The sequence below is a fragment of the Phacochoerus africanus genome, chromosome 2 (assembly GCF_016906955.1).
Source record: "Phacochoerus africanus isolate WHEZ1 chromosome 2, ROS_Pafr_v1, whole genome shotgun sequence".
In the NCBI taxonomy this organism is placed as follows: domain Eukaryota; kingdom Metazoa; phylum Chordata; class Mammalia; order Artiodactyla; family Suidae; genus Phacochoerus; species Phacochoerus africanus.
Genome location: NC_062545.1, coordinates 41,077,901 through 41,098,550, shown reverse-complemented (window position 1 = coordinate 41,098,550; position 20,650 = coordinate 41,077,901). Strand labels below are relative to the sequence as shown.

Here is a 20,650-nt window from a genome sequence, read left to right as displayed (position 1 = left end):
TTTATTGATTCATCTTAGCAATATATTCAAATATGAACACAATGGCTTACCTTCAAGGATAACCATTGCAGTCATTATAATGGAAAAAATTTTTTTTACTCACTATAACAAGAAGTTTAAATGTTTGGGGTACATTTTTATAGTGTTATACTATGCAGATAATACAATAGAATAGCTATATATATTTTGCTAAAGAACTATCTCCTAGGTATGTTCACTAAAAAATGAGAGGCATAAAATATGTACAAGTGGTAGCAATGGGATACAAATGGAGAAACATTTGAATATATACATAAATAGGTATTTGTTTTTACACACAATGTCTCTCTCCAAGGACAAGAAAGAAACTAGTAAGAATTGGTAGCTCTGCAAGAGGGAATCTGACTGAAGAAAATATACTTTTCACAGTTTGTCTTTTACAGTTTTTGAGTTTTGGTGCAATTATTTATGTTTTGCCTATTCAATAGCATCAGGAAAGAATTTTTTTTTTTTTTTTTTTGCTTTTTAGCGCTGTACCTACAGCATATGGAGGTTCCCAGGCTAAGGGTCTAATCAGAGCTACAGCTGCTGGCCTCCACCACAGCCACAGCCACACAAGGTCTGAGCTGCATTTGCTACCTACACCACAGTTCACGTCAATGCCAGATCCTTAACCCACTGAGCAAGGCCAGAGATGGAACCCGCAACTTCATGGTTCCTAGTTGGATTAGTTTCTGCCGTGCCACAATGGGAACCCCAGGAAAGAGAAAAATGTTTAGTGGATACATGTGAAAGTAAAAAATGGCAATTCAGAGTCTCCATTGTGGCTCACCAGGTTCTTAACCCAAAGTAGTCTCCATAAGGATGTAGGTTCAATCCCTGGCCTCACTCAGTAGGTTAAGGATCCAGGGTTGCTGCAAGCTGCGGTCTGGGTCACAAATGAGGCTTGGTCTGGTGTGGCTGTGGCTGTGGTGTAGGCCAGCAGCTGCAGCTCTGATTAGACCCTTAGCTGCAGGAACTTGCACATGCTGTAGGTGCAGCCATAAAAAGAAAAAGCAATGTTAAGAGCAGAAATTTCCTGATGGACAGAATTATGTGGAGGAAAAAGAAGAAACATAACAAGGATGACTTTAGATGTTTTGTTAGAAAAATAAGAAAGATCACGGAGTTCCCGTCGTGGCGCAGTGGTTAATGAATCTGACTAGGAACCATGAGGTTGCGGGTTGGATCCCTTGCCTTGCTCAGTAGATTGGCGATCCAGCGTTGCCATGAGCTGTGGTGTAGGTTGCAGACGTGGCTCGGATCTGGCGATGCTGTGGCTCTGGTGTAGGCCGGTGGCTGCAGCTCCAATTCGACCCCTAGCCTGGGAAGCTCCATATGCTGTGCAGAGCGGCCCTAGAAAAGGCAAAAAGACAAACAAACAAAAAAAAAGATGTCAATTCACTGTTGATCTGTGGATTCAATCCAATGATAATTAATTAAAATCCCAGAGGGCTAGTTTGTGTGACAAATTGATTCTAAAATTTACACAGAAAGAAAAGAACTCAAAGTGACCAAGATATTTCTGAAGAAGAACAAAGTAGGAAGAATCACCCCATCAATTATTGTAAAGTATTATAAAACTAACAATGAAAACAATGTTAATATTTGTACAGGATGAAAAAAAATCCAACTGAATAGAATAGAAAATTAAGAAATACGCTTCTGCATATTTACATACCTTTTCTGAAATGGACGAAAGAATTATGTATATGTATGCACAGAGATATGTGGCTAAGGTTCCACATGTATAAAAGTTGATTATAACAGCCCAAACTGAAAGCTGTAAATTTCTTAAATTTCTGCCAGTAACATAATATATAAACAAAATAAGGTATACTCATGCAATGGAATATTATCTAGCCAATAAAAATAATAATACACAACACCTTAGAAATACAGAACTACATAGAAAAGGTCAGACATGACAGAGTATACAGTCTATGCTACCACTAAAATATAGCTCAAAAAGCAGCAAAATTAAAATGTATTGTTTAATAATACATAACTAGGTGGTAAAAATATGAAGTAAATCAAAGTAGTAAATATCCTAAGTCAGAAGAGTGGTTACCCATTTGGAAGAAGAGTCATAATCAAACGAATGCATAATACTAGTAAGTTCTCCTTGTTTACTTGATTGGAATTATGTACGCATTCATTTTACAACATTTTTTTAAGCTCATGTTTATATTTTATGCAGTATTTACATTTTTAATATTTCATAAAACAAATCTGTGTTATTTTAGGGTAGATAATGGGATTATAGTCATAAAATGTCTAAATGTGTATGCAACAAATGAACAAATCCAAATTACCAACAAAAGAATGCCTACTTTAATAATTATTCATAAAGCCCTGATTACAAAAAATACCATTTAATACTCAATCATATAATCATCTAGTAAACAGATCTTAATGGTTCATTAATTATATTAGCATATTTGCATAAGATAGTGGCTAGAGTAAACATGGAAGAAAAAGTCACTTGACTAAGACCATTTTTTAGCCAAACCATGATATAAGGCTGGGTTTAAAAGTGAATAAAAAGCATAGATTATTTTATATCCATTATTTTTTAAAAAAATAATCACTAAAAACATGCTTCAAACTTAACATATTATTAGGCTTATAAGTAATAAATCGTGAAGTTTAATTTTTATTGGCTCCAAAACTTAAGAAAAAAAAATGTGCTGCTTATTTTACATGTGACCTGAGCTGGTTATATCAAGAAGTATTCCAAATAAAATCAGTAATTATCAAAGGTGAATCCAAATTCAAAAGTAAACTGGGAGTTCCCTTCATGGCGCAGTGGTTAACGAATCTGACCAGGAACCATGAGGTTGCAGGTTCGATCCCTGGCCTTGCTCAGTGGGTTAAAGGATCCGGAATTGCCCTGAGCTGTGGTGTAGGTTGCAGACTCGGCTTGGATCCTACGTTGCTGTGGCTCTGGTATAGGCCGGTGGCTAGAGCTCCGATTCGACCTCTAGCCTGGGAACCTCCACATGCCGTGGGAGTGGCCCTAGATAAACCAAAAACAAAACAAAAAAAAGTAAACTGGATAAATGTTTTAATGGTACATCTTCAGGTTTATATGAATAAAGTATTAAAAATAACCTAAGTTTATATAAAGATTTTGTCAGTGAAGTTACACAGAAGAAATTTCAGAAGTGTTTGCATATATGTACATGTATCTCTCTCTCAGAATATAGTTAGAAGTAGATCGACTCTACCTACCCCAGACACAAACCTCTTTACATTGTCAGGTGCCATAGCTTACTTTTATCAAAATAAGTTTCTGTATACCAAAAGACAGATATTAATCAAAGATCTGTTCATTCTTCCTCTATTTTATACAATGCTAAGCAATGTGCAAATATCACCCACACAACTATAGCCTTCTGGTTCCCAGGAACCTAAATGGTCAAGCACCCAAGGGGATATGGTGTTGCTATTTGAAGGCGGTGAAGACATCAAAGATTTTGTTTGCTACAGCAAAGGTTCTGGAGGCTTGACAGGACTATTTAAAGTGAGGAGGGATCCAAGGCCCTGTAGTAATTCTGTGAAATCATTTGTATACCTGTGGTAATATACAATCAAATCTATTGCCTTATTTGGATCAGGTTTATTGATGACTCTAATAACAGCTCTCTCATCTCACCTCAGGCACTGAAGGCTAAAGTTTCTATTTACATTATACATTTTATTCTATGTTGCTCAGTCTGCACAATGTTCTTATGTTGCCCTCCTTAGTATATCTGTTCATTAAATGTAACAAAAGATACTAAGATGAAATCTCTCTACAAGACTGAATTAACAAAGCCTCTATAACTGGTAATATATTGCTAATTTGGCCAATTAAGTATCAGGAGCGGTCTAACATGGATTAAAATATGTCTTTCATTTTATCAAAATTTAGTCCAGGGCACCCTTCACTGTCCTATCATCTCTCAGATCATCATGGAAAATACTCTACTGATGATATGTTAACTAGACCTAGGTGAATAGGAAGTAACTGGCATTCTAAATGTTTTAGTCAAACAAACGTGCCAGAATTGAGAAATTCAAAAAAAAAAAATTGGGGATATTTCACTGTCATCTCAGTGAAGTTTCTAAGTTCTAGTGGTCTAGAATGTTAGGTATCATGTGTAATATATGTGAAGTATTATTAAATCTTATACTATTAACTACCAAGGAAGTGATATAATGCATTTTAGCATCCGTGAATTTTAGGAACAATGCCTACAATATCTGGGTGTATTGTAGCAAATGGATGGACATAGAGATTGTCAAACTAAGTGAAATAAGTCAAAGACAGACAAGCATTAAATGATAAAATTTATATGTGGAATCTAATTTAAAATGATACAAATGTCAGCGTACCCATATCGTGACTCAGCGATAATGAACCTGACTAGTATCCATGACAATGTGGGTTCAATCTCTGGCCTCACTCAGTGGATTAAGGATCTGGCATTACTGTGACCTGTGGTGTACATCACAGACATGGCTCAGATCTGGCGCTGCTGTGGCATAGGCTGGCAGCTTCGCAGCTGCAGCTCTGATTTGACCTCAGCCTGAGAACTTTCATATGCCGCAAGTGCAGCGGCATATGAAAAAAAAAAACCTCCCCCCCCCAAAAAAAAACACAAAACAAAACAAATGTTATTTAGAAAGCAGAAATAGACCCACAAACAGAAAATAAACTTAAGGTTACCAAAAGGGAAACGTGGTGGGGAGAGATAAATTAGAGGAGTTTGAGATTAACATATACACACTGCTATATATAAAACAGATAATCAACAAGGACCTACTGTATAGCACAGGGAATTCTATTCAATATTCTGTAATAACTTATATGGGGAAAGAATCTGAAAAAAGAATGGATACATGTATATATATAACTGAATCACTCTGCTATACACCTGAAACAGCATTATAAATCAACATTTCAATAAAATAAATATCTTAAAGATTTTTCAATTAATAAAATTAAATATTGGATACGTGCATATATATGGGTGCATGTGTGTCAGTATGTAACCAAAAATCCAAAATATGGATGGTTTTGTAGTCAGAGCATATTATTTATTTATTTATTTATTTATTTTGGTCTTTAGGGCTGCATTCACGGCATATGGAAGTTTACAGGCTAGGGGTCAAATTGGAGCTGCAGTCTATGCTATACGCACAGCAACAGCCATGTCAGATAGGAGCAGCATCTGCGACCTACACCACAGACGATGGCAACGCTGGATGCTTAACCCACTGAGTGTGGCCTGGGATCGAACCCTCATCCTCATGGATACTAGTTGGGTTTGTTAACCGCTGAGCTACAATGGGAACTCCTATACTCAGATTATATTCTGATTTCTGATATTTAGAAAGAGATTACAAGAGAATTATAAAATGATTTATTAGTAATATTAACATGATTTAAGTCTAGTGAGCATCTGAGCCACTGGAAATAATTCAGTGATTTGTTTTGATGGAATATTAACAGTTGTCTATTTAAGATAACCAGATTGCTTCTAAACTGAAAAACCTATTTTTCACTTTTCCTCTTAAAAGTAATCTCACAGGTCAAACTTTTAACAAAGAAGACAGTAATGCATTAAACTATTCACTATACTGTGCAAAAAATTTGTTGTTGGTTGACAAATGTAAAATAATTGAAATGGCAAGCCTTTTTAAAGGCTGTGCTTTAAGTTTAAATTCCCGAGTTTTGGTTTGAAGAAAATTAACAAATAGGCCAACATTGGAGTTTCAAATGAAGAAGTAACAGGTTTTAGGAGAACTACATTAACATTTTTAACCATATTAAATTTTAATGTTATAATTAAGAATTCCTACGTAAGATTTATGTTTTTAAAAATAAGCAATTCTACAGTCTATAACTAAGCCTTATTTTATAGTTTGATAATACACCATTTTCATATTGATATAAAATATTCAGGGAAGAGAATAACATTCTTTTAACCTAATGATGATTAAGAAAATCTTAGACTGGTAAGCCTTAAGCAACATCACGTCTCCAGGGAATCTGACTTTTGGTGCAATAAGAACAAAAATAAACAAGTGGGACTACATGAAACTAAAGATATTCTGCACAAAAAAAAGGAAATCAACAGAATGACCAGGAAACCTACAGAATGGAAGAGAAAAAGCTGCAAATGATATACCTGATAATGGGTTAATATCTAAAACATATGAAGAATTCACACAACTCAATAGCAAAAAAAATACAAAAACAAAAAACATCAAAATAACCAATTTAAAAATGGCAGAGGGTCCAAACAGACATTTTTCCAAAAACAACATACAGATGGCCATAAGTACATGAAAAAATGCTCACCATCACTAATCATCAGGGAAATGCAAATTAAAATCGCAATGAAATCACCTCACACTTAAGAATGCTAGCGTCAAAAAAAAAAAAAAAAAAAAAAAGCCCAAACAACAACAACAACAACAAAAAAAAACCTTTAGAAATACTAAGTCTTGGTGAGGATGTAGAGAAAAAGAACTTTGGGCACTCTTGTTGGGAATTGTCAATGATAAAGTCACTGTGGAAAGCAGTACAGAAGTTCTCCAAAAAATTAAAATAGAATTACCATATGATCCAGCAATTTCACTTCTGAGTATTAACTCAAAGAGAATGAAAACACTAATTCAAAAAGATATATATATATATATACACCCTTCATGTTCACAGCAGCATTATTTATAGTAGCCAAGACATGGAATAACCTAAATTTTCCACTGATGGATAAATGGATTAAAAAAAGTATGATATATATACAGTGAGATTATTTAGCCATAAAAAAACAAAATCTTCTCATTTTCAACAACATGGAGGGACCTTGAGAGCATTATAATAAGCGAAATACATCAGAAAGACAAATACTCTATGATCTCACATGTGGAATAATAATTAAAAAAACAAGCTCATAGATACAGAGAACAGATTAGATTCATGCTTGCCAAAGCTGGGGGGGAGGTTGGGAGAGATGGGTAAAGAGAGTATATTCCATATTTGAAAGTTGCTAAGAAAGTCTTAAAAGTTCTCATCACAAGAAGAAAGAATTCCTGTAACTGTACAGTCATGATGTCAACTAGACTTTTGTGGTGACCACTTCACAATATATACAAATAGCAACTTACTGATCTGACTTATGTTACTCATAAGTTATATCAACTATATTGAAAAATTATAAAGGATAAAAACTTTCCTTAGGGTCCTTAAAAGACAGGTGTTCAAGAAAATAATTTGCATCAACAATATAATGATGGTACAACTTTTTAAAAAAGTTTCCAGGTAACTCTGTTTTAATCAACAGATTTAGCAAGTAAATGTTAACCAATTAAACCAAAAAGTACTTGACAATATGGTGGACATGAAAATAAAAGAAAATGATACTCCCTCAGGAAGTTAAGTCAGGGAGAGAGAAAATATGGTCTGTGAGAATGACCATAAAGGAAAAGGGCATTCAGGAAAATTATAAGATCAGAGTGAGCTATAATTAAGTCATGGAAGAAGCAATTCATACAGCAAGCTTTGCCTTAAAGGACAATCCAAATTCTTATAAGAAAGCAAAAGTGAAGGCAATATTTAAGACATAAACTCATATAGAGGCAATAATAAACACTGTGCTTGAGGGAGATGAGTCTAACCTACTCAGGGCATGAGTTCAGGCTGAGAAGAGGTGGAAAATAATGTACACAGGAATGGTGGAGATATTATGGAGCTCCTTGAAAGCCACATAGCAGAGTCTGGAATTGCCAGTTATCTAAATAGGAAGATGGAGAGCTTTATACAGATACATTTCTCTTTGCATTAATAACCTCACAATTTTTTTCATCATCTGAACAACCAATTCCTCACTAGGTAAGGAGGTTAAAGAGAATGAGCACATCACCTTAGTTACACATCATTTCATTCCCCACAGTTAGCACCGAGCATAAGTACTCAATAAATACTGGTTGAGTAAATAAAGCAGAGAAGACTAAAAAAATTTAAATTTTACTTTGCAGTCATATATAAAAAGTAGTTCACATTTCATCTCACTAGACCAAGAAACCCAGATTAGCTTAATTTCCTTTCTGGGTGGAGAGGGAAACAGGGTCTCTGAGTCATGCAGGTAGCTTAGGAAATGGCAGAAGTACATCCTTCTCACACAGATGGATACGAGGAAGGTGGGAGGCCAGTAAGTGCATTAACATCCTCATCTTTTAGAGGGGAGAGTCAGTCAATACTCTCTAAAAGTGAAATATAATGCTCCAACCACTTGAAATGTTTTATATAATTTTTTTCCTTAACCTTAAAATGTTGGGGAAATATTTACCTCTAGAGTGAAAAAACAGCTATTTTAAATTCAGCAATTCCTTCTGTTTCACTAGGGTTTCTTTGTATTTTCTATAAAACTCATTTAGAATTTAAAATGGAAATCATATCATGATTCCATTTTTATAATGTATTTCCATATATATTCTTCTGTTTATATGCTTAGAAAGATGTCTAGAATGATTTTCCTCAATGATAATTTCACTTTTGGAGTTAGGCAGAATTTAAATTTGTATTTAGTTTTCTTTTTTTCTTTTCATCTTTTTAGGGCCATGCCCATGGCATATGGAGGTTCCCAGGCTAGAGGTCAAATCAGAGCTGAAGCTGCGGGCCTATACCACAGCCAAAGCAACGCTAGATCTAAGCCGGGTCTGTGACCTATACCACAGCTCTTGGCAAGCCGGATCTTTAACCCACTGAGCTGGGCTGGGGTGGAACCTGTGTCCTCATGGATTCTGATGAGATTCGTTTCTGCTGAGCCATGACAGTAACTCCTATATTTAGTTTCGAACATTGGTTAATTTCTTTATAATAAAAAAATTGTTTAAAACACAAAGAAAATTAAAATAACTCAAGATTGAACACCTGAATGATAGCTGGGCCACTTAATGAGATAGAAATATTTGTTTTGTTTTTGTGGGAAGAGACCCAAGAGTTCAATTTTAGACAAATTTGTGATATCTGAGAAATGTTTGAACTGAGACATCAAGACACAGCCATATACATAAGCCAGGTAACTCAGAATGACTATTTTTTAATTGTAATCAATTGTTATTTCCCCAATACATTTTTTTTCTACTGTACAGCGTGATGACCCAGTTACTCATACATATTGGGGATATAAATTAAGGCATCCACTGACATAGAAATGATACTTAGAGGTAAAGGTGTAAGTGGATGAACTAAGGGCAGAGTGTACAGAAAAACAGTGGACCCAGGACCAAGTCTTGAGTATTCTAATATTCGGAGGTTGCTTAGACAATGCAAAGAAGGATAAACTGCAGCCATGCAGTATGTGGTATCACAGAAGTGAAATGGCCCACTCTATCAAATGCTACTTATATTACAAGAAAAATCCCCAAGATTTACCAGCATAGAAGTTACAAGTGACCCTGAAATGAGCAGAATGTACAGTTCTAACAGGGTTATAAAGTCAAAGTCAAATCTAAGTGGGCTCAGGAGTCAACAGAGGTGAGCAAGTGAAGACAGTCTATACAGACAGGTTGCGCTGTAAAAGGCAGAAAAACAGGACAGTGGCTGCAGAGAGATATGAAATCAATGGAAATTTCTTTGTGTGTATGTTTTGCATCATTTCATTGTAAAATGGGAATATTAAGGCATATCTGCACACTGATACCAGTAGAAAAGAATTGGTTGGAAGTGTTTCAAAGGACCAAACTCAGAGTTCCTATGTGGCTCAGCAGAAATGAACCCAACTAGTATCTATGAGGACATGGATTAAGTCCCTGGCCCTGCCTGGTGGGTTGGGGATCTGGTGCTGCCATGAACTGCAGTGTTAGTCAGATGTGGCTCGGATCCCACATTGCTGTGGCTCTGGTGTAGGCCAGCAGCTGTAGCTCTGACTTGACCCCTAGCCTGGGAACTCCCATGTGCCATGGGTGCGGCCCTAAAAAAAAAGACCCACCTCGTATATTGGTCATTCATTTACAACAAAATTTGTAAGATCTCGGCTAGTAAAAATTCAGATTTAAATAGAATGTGATGTTGTTCAAAGTTGAAATCCACAACACACTAAACTCCAAATTAGCCTCATCTAAGTGATGTGGTAAATCTAAAGAAACTGTATCAAATTTACCATTATGCTATTTCTAGATTTTTAAAGCAAGGGAAAAATGAATAGAACAAAGTAATACTAAATGCAGAAATTCAAACACATTAATGAGACGATCTACTGAAGGGATAGGTACTGAAATAATAGAAAAATGAAAGTAAATTAACTAGAAATATATAACTTAAAAAATACACTGTTATAGGAATGGACTTAAGGATACAATGAAATAAATTTCTTGTCAAAGAAAAACTTGTTAAAAGGCACATAAAAACTTTTCCCTCCCAAAGTGGTTTTGTCATTTTCTTTCTCTGAATGCTGATACTGTAAACACAGCACACTTGTTGGCAGCATGTGGTAGACTACCAGGATACTAAAAAAAAAAAAAAAATGCAGTCAAAATTTATGTCCTAAGTAAATCTCAAAAACGGTATAGAGCAAGTAGACAGATATAAAGAAACACTTGAAGTACTGCTACTTTATATCTATCACTAACATTTTTATAGTACATGCTCTGTGCCAACCACTGCAATAAGCCCTTCTAATTTTTCATATGTAAATTTCACAGTAACTCTATATGAGGAAAATATCATTATTCTCCATTTTGGAGATGGGTAACTGAGATCCCACTTCACACAACTAGTCAGTAGCCAGTCTGACTCCAGAGTCCATGTTGCTAATCACTATATTGCATGGCTATATATGGGATGGCAAATATTCTACTGTAGGATAGGATAGAATGATTCCATGTGGACATTTTATGAGAAGGTACACATTATGCAAATTAATAGATTTTATTCCCAAGAGCATTTTACTTCTTGGATTGCTTTTTACATGACTTAAACTCATATTGTTAAATTTTCTGCCACAAGAACAATGAAAAAAATACTACTCTATTAAAAAAAGAAAACACACAGGAAAAAATAAATTCATTCAATGTATCAGAAACAAGGGGACAAAATCTATGTTCAATAGCGAACTCAGAAACATACTTGCTATGCAAAAAGAGGTTCTACTGAATGGATTTTCCCTGGAATTCCTCATCACTGCTTGCTATATGAGTATCTTATACAGTTCAGAAAAAGTTAAAATTTAATGTAAAAATACACTTTGAGATAAGGGCCTACCATCCCAAGAACTGTTAACAACTGCAGCTATTTTTTTTTTACCTTCTTTGAATTATAAAGTCCAAAAATGAAGCTCAGCTATTAATGAATGGGGAAAAAAAAAGTTTTGGTGCTTATAATCTATACTGCCATTAGGGAATTCTAATTTTAGAAAAGTAATTGCTTTATTTCTTAGGTAGAACATTCTCATGAATTCCCTCCCTCATACTTGAAAAAGTTACTTTGCGAGTAGAAGGGAAAAAAAAAAAAATCATGAACCTATGAAAGTAAAACATTTCTTTAGTTCAGCTACTTTTAAATGTTAAGGAATATAAATTCAACCAGCAAAGATTTAAACCTTAGGAAAGCTACAAGTATGATGAACATTGAGGAATAAAATCTAGGAAAGATAAATCATCCATTTCTAGGCCTCTTTCAAGACTGCATTATGGCTGGAGTCCAATCAAATACCAAACTGGGGAAGCCCGAGTCACCGCTGGAGTAAACCAAATAGTTCACAAAATGCCTCTAATAAGTCAAGCAAAAAAGAGGAAGACACTGTAATAACACAAAACTTAAATGCAGACAAAGGCCATAATGTAAAAATCTAATGGCAATAATTTTCTTTGTAAATTATAGGAAGACAAATTACCTTTAAACATGCATTAAAAATTAGCTTGTTTTAAATACTTTTTGAAAGTGTATAGAACACATGCTTAACTGTTTTTGCCACACAGAAAACATCTCAAGTGAAATTAGCACCTTACCTTAGACCAAAGATGTGTGATTGTTCATAGTTGAATAAAGAACGAATCTTAGCTTCAGAATTCAAAATTATAAGTCTGTCAATAATATCCTGAAAAAGAAACTTAGAGTGAGACTGCTTGGCTGAAATCATTGGTAGTAAACTGAATCAACAAATATTTATTTAGATTTGTTGTTATCAAACTCAGCTTTACATTTGAATGTAGGAAGTTGTTTAAAATTTTTTTCACCACTCTTGGGTATATTATCAGGACAAAACTTTCCTTGAAAAACATATATGCACTCGCATGTTCATTGCAGCACTATTCACAATAGCCAAGAAAATGTCCATCAACAGATGATTGGATTAACAAGATGTGTTATATATTTTCACAATGGAATACTACTCAGCCATAAAAAAGAACAAAATAATGCCATTTGCAACAACATGGACAGAACTAGAGACTCTCATACTAAGTGAAGTAAGTCAGAAAGACAAAGACAAATAGCATATGATTTCACTTATATCTGGAATCTAATATATAGCACAAATGAACTTTTCCACAGAAAAGAAAATCATAGACATGGAGAACAGACTTGTGGTTGCCAAGAGGAAGGGAGAGGAAGTAGGAGGACTGGGAATTCCGGGTTAACAGATGCAAACTATTGCCTTTGGAATGGATAAGCAATGGGATCCTGCTGTATAGCACTGGGAATTTATCTGATCACTTGTGATGGAGCATGGTAATGTGAGAAAAAAGAATGTATACTATATGTGTGACTGGGTCACCTTGCTGTGCAACAGAAAATTGACAGAACACTGTAAATCAGCTATAATGGAAAAAATAAAATTCATTATATAAAACAAACAAAAATTTTTTCAAACTTCATGCCTGAGTCTCACCCCTAGAGATTCTGAATTAATTAGTCTGGTTGTGGTGTGGGCATTAGGACTTGTTAAACATTCCTAAAATGAATCATTAAATGCTATGCCAACATGGAGAATCACTAATTTATATCCCCACTCTGGTATTGTGTCAGCAGCTTACTGCAGCCAGTTAAATATTATTTAAATTGTTAAAAATGTAAACCACTTTGAAAAACAAATATGAACTCTACAAATGTGAAGCATAAATGGTGGATTTAAACAGTTTTATCTAGGAACTATTTGAGATTTTTTTAATAGATATTCTCTGCTCATGTAAATCAGCAGTTTCCAACCCTGAGTGAACACAGAAATCAGAGTACTTAAAAAGTACATAGCTGCCTAGGCTCTACCCAAGAGCAATTAAGTCACTACCCCTGTTGGTACAATTCTGGCATTATCAACCTTGTAAAAGCTTCCCAAAGTTATTGCAATGGGTAATCAGGCTTAAAAAATAATGATACAAGTGCAGAGAAAACCTGAGAAGCTGAGTACCACCAATTCTCCCAAGCACTGACAATTTAAGCCTTCCACAAAATTTTGAGCTTTCTTTCCATAATGCCTGGTTTTTGTGCATATCTCTGGGTTAAGGCCTAAGAAATTTATTCGTAAACAAATGCCTGACTCTCTCATTGCTTATTTTCCTAACCAAGAAACTTGCTACCTTCTGTGAGTTTAAATTCAAGATATTTCTGTAACCAATAGGGCAAAAGAAGGAAAGTTATGCTAGTGAATAAAGCCACATAACATTTACTGAGGTCTATGTAGATGATAGTACGAACCTATCAAGTAAGAGGCGAGGAATGAGTCTGTAAGGAGTGAAAGCTGACATATGAATGCATTTACCATGCTATAAATATCTTGTAAAAGGTGTAAATATTAGCACAAGAGTTTATAATCAGCAAATATTAAATAAACTGCCTAACAATGAAGAGTGAGAGGACTGCTATCTTAAATAGGCTGTCACTGTTGTCTACTTCTTAGCTGGGCACTCCTTTCAAAACAGTATGTGACCCTTTGTGACTCTAAAACTCTGGTTCTGAATCTAAGTACTAGACACTGTAAGAATACAAGATCGAGAATGTATTATCAACAAGCTAATGGAAGAGTAGACTGCAACAATCTATCAGTGATAACACATTTTTAGAGAACTGTTACAGTAAATAATTTCTTCTTCAAAGAGGATTACATTGATGGATCACCACTTAGAGAAGAAAAGGAAACTCCTAGGAAGCCCGCCTCACAGAGAAATTCAGTTTCTAAGCACTACAACATGTGTCAATAAGGCAATTGGCTTCCAAAATTAAGCAGCAGCTTCCCAGTAACAAGCTAGTTGCAGGCAGGGCTTGGGACTCACAAAAAGGAGCCTGAAGCTCTGTCCTTGTTTAAAAGCACATTGTCCAATTTAAGATTATGTTCAATAATCCAGTACACCAGAATAAGACCAGGAGTAGAAAAACAAAGATGAATATGCATTCTCTATAAACCAATATATGTTTGAGTGCCTATTCTGTTTATAATTGTGCCAATGGCTGTGTTTGTGCAACCTGACCCCTTTTACTTAAGAGCAGGCCAAGTGAAGGGTGAGAGATGTGTCAACCACAATGCCAATATTCCTATTCCTTCACTATTAGGAGTGGCTTGTGACTGATTAGGCCATGAACATCCATAAACAAAACTGTCTATTAAGGTCCTCTCTTGTTTTTTTTTCCAAGTGAGGAGGGCCTTAGAGTCCACTGTGGCTACCATAACAGAATACCATAGATTGAGTGGCTTCTAAGCAACAGGAAATATTTCTCACAGTTCTGGAGGTTGCAAAGTCAAAGATCAAGTTGCCATAAGAGTTTGTGTCTGGTGAGGACTTACTTTCTAGTTCACAGTCAGTCATCTTTTTATTGTGTCCTCACATGGCAGAAGGGATGAGATTTCTCCAGGGTCTTTTTTTTTTTTTTTTCCTTCACAACTGTGATTTGATATTTTTAACTTTCTTTTCAAACCTGAATATGTAGTAATAATATGGTTATTAATGGCTGAGGTTTTCTTTATATCAAGGGTCCTTTTCTCAGTAAGGCACTAAGTCACTGTGTAAAGGCCCCATCTCCAAATATCATCACACTGGGAATTAAGTTTCAACATATGAACTTGGGGAGTATTATTCCACCTATAGCCATGTGATAGAAGAAAATGCCACTTTGGTGGTGTAGTGAGTTGAATGGTTACTACACCCAAAAAAGATATGTCTATATTCTAATCCCAGAACTTATCATTGCTACCCTATTTAGAAAAAGGGTCTTTGCAGAGGTAATTACATTAAGAATCTTGAGATAGTATCATCCTGGATTAGTTAAGTGGACCCTAAATCTTATGACAGTGTTTTTTATAGGAGAAGACAGAGATTTAAGACAGAAGAGAAGAGCATGTGAAGATGGAATTAGAAATTGAAGCACTAAGTCATGAAATACCTGAAATGATCAGAAACTGGAAGGGTGAAGGAAGGATTCTCCCCTGGAAACTTTGGAGGGAATGTAGTCCTGTTAACACTCAGATTTCAGACTTGTGGCCTCCAGAACTGAGAGAGAATAAATTTGCTGTTTTAAGCCACACAGTTTGTGGTAGTTTATGGCAGCCCTAAGAAACTAATATAAGGGGAAATGGTGACCATATCTGTATAGAGTGACAGGTAGTCCTATGTCTTCTGCCACAGATGACACCATCTGGAGAAGAACATACTAATGATAATTATAGCAAACAGTTATAGAACACTTAATCTGACAGGCAGCGATTTAAACTTTTATTTAACATTTAATTCTCAGCAACCCTGAGATAAAAAGAGGCCAAAATTGTTTCTAAAAGGCGAGAAAACTAGGGTCTACTTGTCCAAGGTCACACAGTTCATAAAAGGCAGAACCAGGAATCTAATCCAGGCAATCTGGCTTCAGAATACAAACTCTTCACCCTTACACTGTGCATATGCCTTTCAATAAAGTCAAAATAAAGAGCAGTAATAGGAAAAAGGGTGGGAGAATCAAGAGAGAGATGGATGTGGATCTGAATGCATTCAAAGTTCTATTTCAACTTGTCCCTGATTTTAGTGCAAGATGGTAAGTCAATTCCTTTTTTGATTAAAGTAATTCAAATTGAGTTTACCCAATATCTAAAGGGGTCCTACCTAATACACAACATATATAAATTAATCAACAGAAAAGAAACAAAAGCAACTGAAAAAATATCTGTTAGAGGAAAAGAGTATTTTGTGTCATTCATACTAAAGAACAACTTGAGAGTTGTTCCAGGGCCTAGAGTTCTGGTAGATAGCCAACAGCAAACTATGAAAAGTTAAAGCCAAATATCCTTAAAGTATAAATAAATCCTAAAACTGAAAAAAAAAAAAAGAAAGAAAAGAACACATACAGGAAAAAAAAAAGCAAAAGTTGAAAGACCACTATGAGAAGAAATGTTGATGGCCATTAATCATATGAAAAGATGTTCTAGTCATAATGAAAAAAATATAAATTAACACTTCTTTCCTGTCAGACAAATATCGAAACCACTGACCACATAATCTTCTATAAGTTTGCTAGGAAACAGGAACCATATCTTCTTACTGATGGAAACACAGAAGGATTTCTCCCTCTGGTGGGAACTCCAGCAATACATACCAAAATGACATTATCAATTTACTTTTCAACTCAGTGATCCCACTTCTAGAGATCCAGCCCAAATATGCTATAGGAGGCAGAATTCTAAGATGGCCCCAAGATTCTCAGGTCTTAAACACTAATATAGGTAGTGCTATCAAGAGATTTTTCAGATATAATTAAAGTCCTTAGTTAATCTTAAAAGAGGAGCTTATCAGGGTGGCCCTAATCTCATGACAGGAGACACTTAAAAGCAGGAGAAGTCGAGAGAGATTCAAAGCAAGAGTGAAGTTCTTCATTGCTGACATGGAGGGTACAACAGGACAAAGCCCTGAAAGCAGCCACCTGCTGACAGCCAGTAGGGAATCAGCCGCTTCAATCCCATAAGAAACTAACTTCTACCAACAACAAGAACAAATCTGGGCATGGATTTTTCTCCAGAGCTGCCAGACAAGCCCTCAGCCTGGCCAACACTTTGATTTCAACCTTGTAATACTCTTGAGCAAAAAACCCAGGCACAGAGTAATTTGACTTCTGACCTATAAAACTGTGAGCTATTAAGTGGGTGTTTTAATTTACTAAATTGTAGCAATTTGTAATGCAACAGGAGAAAAAAATTACAGACATTCTGATAAATATAAGATAAGCCGAGGCTATTAATTTTGGCATAGTTGGTAACAGCAAAAGAATTAAAGAAACCAAGTGTCCACCAACAGACAAATGGATGAATAAACTCTAGTATGTCCATGCAGTAGAGCACTATGCAAGTGTAAAAATGCACAAGGAAGAGGTGTATGTACCACTATAGAGTAATCTCAAAGATACAGGATTAAAAGAAAAATGCAAGGAGCTGGATGATGTTTGTAGCATACCATATTCTGCTTAAGAAATCTGGGGTTGGGGGAAGAAAATATATACACATTCTCTTTTAAAGGGAAAGATAAATTAAAAACAAATAATTGAAGCTATAGGCCAGTTCTGTGGAATAGAATTTTCTACAATGATGGAAATAAGAAATTGAATTGATTTAGGGTAGGAAAAACATTAAGTTGTAGACACGGTAAAATCCCTATGAATTTTCCAGATGTCCATTATCTGAAAGAAATCTGGGTATAGACCTGGCAGTCAAGTAAGTGATATAGGTCAGAGAGCTATCAGTACAAGAGAAGCCATGGAATTGGATGAGATGAACCTAAAGATAAAGGACATAATACAAAGGAAGAGAAGTCCACAGAGGAGACTGTGCAGAAATAGAGCAGAGAAGCTGGAAGAGAAGCAGATGTAGTCATAGTCAGAGAGTGAAAATGAGGAGGAGGGGATCAACTATGCTAAACTCCACAAGGTGGTAAATTAAGTTAAAAGAAGGGGTAGATTCCACTGGGTTAGGAAATTATATATTTATCGGTGAATTTTGGCAGAGTAATTTCAGTAGTAAAAGCAAGACTACAGATAAGAGTTGGCTTTCAGAATTGATATAAGAGGAAGAAGTTAAGACTTCACGTATAGGCATTTTTTCCAATACACTTCTGGCAAGGAAACAAAAAAAGAGAATCACAGGGTAGTAGCTAAAAGACGACATAGATTAAAGAAGTTTTTTTTTGTTTTCTTTTTTTTTTCCCTCCCAAAAAGGAGAGTTTGTATAGGTTTAAATGATGATAGGAAGCAGTGATTCTTCAATAGGGTTAAAATGTAGCATCATCAAGGAAGATGGGCTAACAAAACTATTTGGAGTTAAATGTTTTAAGACTAAATAAAAGACAACTCTTTATATAAGTGGAAAGATATTTTTCATTATGTACTGTAAAACATCCATGAACACTTGAGAACAAATATCCAAGCCATTGTTCTAGATTAAATAACAACTCATTTGTACTTATCTTCCCTAACAGATTTCAATAAAGTCAGTATTTCCAAAAATCATTCACTGGATACCTACTATGTGCTACATGTAAATATGACTAAGATATCCTATTTGCTCTCAGGCCCTCACAACGTAGTAGGGAAGACAGGCACATAAATGGCTAATTATAAAACTACTTAAGATGTGCCAAAATACAAGTAAGGACAAAATAAAATTGGAACACTTTAATAATATAAATTGAAAGTTTAATGACAAAAACATCTACCTTTGGAGTTCCTGTTGTGGCTCAGCAGGTTAAGGACCCGATGTGTCTGTATAAGGATTCAAGTTTGACCCACGGCCTAGCTCAGTGGTTAAGGATCCAGCATTGCTGCAAGCTGCAGCAAAGGTTGCAGATGCAGCCTAGATCTGGTGTTGCCCTGGCTGTGGCGTAAGCCTCAGCTGCAGCTTCAATTCAACCCTTGGTCCAGAAGCTTCCATATGTCACAAGATGTTGCTATAAAAAACAATAAACCCAAATACCATATGATATCACTTATAACTGGAATCTAATATCCAGCACAAATGAACATCTCCTCAGAAAAGAAAATCATGGACTTGGAGAAGAGACTTGTGGCTGCCTGATGGGAGGGGGAGGGAGTGGGAGGGATCGGGAGCTTGGGCTTATCAGACACAACTTAGAATAGATTTACAAGGAGATCCTGCTGAATAGCATTGAGAACTTTGTCTAGATACTCATGTTGCAACAGAAGAAAGGCTGGGGGAAAAATGTAATTGTAATGTATACATGTAAGGATAACCTGACCCCCTTGCTGTACAGTGGGAAAATTAAAAAAAAAGTAAAAAAAAAAACCAATAAACCTATCTTTACATTTCTTTCATATTAATTTATATGAAAAAATTTCCAAAATTTTCAAAATTTTCAAAAAATTTCAAAAAATTTTCAAAAAATTTCCAAAAATTTCCCAAAGTGGAGAAAGTTTAAAAAAAATAAAATTTTAGGGTCAACAAGAATTAGAAGCACTGAAAATGTCAAAACTATATGAGAGACAACATACAGGACAAAGTGACCAGAAAATAAGAAGTAATGATTAACAATGGAATTTCAAAACTAATTTCTTTACTAATGCATATATACACATACTTATGTGTTCACTTCATAAATTTACCCAAAGATGAGGAACTAAATATTTCTGAATAATTAAAACAAATTGCCATCTTGGAGTATAAATATAAAATAAGTCCCAGATTTAAAAAGTATGTACATATTGCCTCATGGGGCAATAATACATAGTTCATAAAAATACAAGGAGAAAATGTATTGAACTCGTTCGATACAATTTATTCCTAATTGTCTTAGCCAATAATGGAGCATTACTGGTGTAACTAACGTAAGTCATCTAAAAATAATTCATACACATACTTCTTTATCTGACAAATCTCTTTCCTGGTTGGGAAGCCTTTACCTTGTATTTCAATAGGTGCTGCCACTGTTAGATAGCCTGGATCAAATACTCCATTTTCATAAAATTCAGAAGCTAACATTCTATAGGTAAATAAATCAAATCAGCCTTATATGTAATTTGGTATTCCTCTCTTTTGTTAAATTGCATTTTTTATACGTATCTTAAAAAGTAGCATTACACAAGTGAAAGACTAAAAGAAAGTGACTTACAATAATACACGCTGGGACCTCACGAAGAGAATATTCTGCTTTATTAGGAAGACCTTGATTGCCAACCAGCTCATAAACAGCAGGATAAGATAATAAGTTTACCAGTGCTAAAAAAGACTAGAGGAGAAGAAAAAAACAATCACTCAAATAGTACATTTTTTTCAACCACATGGATAGAAGAATCACTAAAGTTTTTAGCAGTAAGGCTGCAAAGAGTAGTTTTTAAATAAGCCTAATTAATCCATATAATTGAAGCATATGCATATATGATAAGTACGAAATAACATCAACAAAAATCTATGTGCTGACAATGCACATCAACTTTAACAAAACACAAAAGAGAGCAGGAAAATGTTTTAAAATATCATGTGTATCTTGAAAGTTAGGTTTTGACAAAAACCGAAATGATCCAGAGTTCCCGTCATGGCTCAGCGGAAACAAATTCCACTAGGGACCATGAGGTTGTGGGGTCGATCCCTGGCCTCACACTCCAGCATTGCTGTGAGCTGTGGTGTAGGTCACAGACGTGGCTTGGATCTGGCTTTGCTGTAGC

The 20,650-nt window shown here is 35.2% G+C and overlaps 1 protein-coding gene across 1 annotated transcript in view; it reads right to left on the bottom strand.

Moving 5' to 3' along the window:
* The window catches only part of TBC1D32 (TBC1 domain family member 32), a 213,479-nt gene that overhangs the window by 94,254 nt on the left and 98,575 nt on the right, over nt 1–20,650 (bottom strand). The window contains exons 22-23 of the mRNA XM_047759558.1: nt 20,098–20,214; nt 12,022–12,110 (exon numbers count right to left, since the gene is read on the bottom strand). Coding sequence (XP_047615514.1) covers nt 12,022–12,110; nt 20,098–20,214 — 206 coding nt within the window. The remainder of the gene's footprint in view (nt 1–12,021; nt 12,111–20,097; nt 20,215–20,650) is intronic.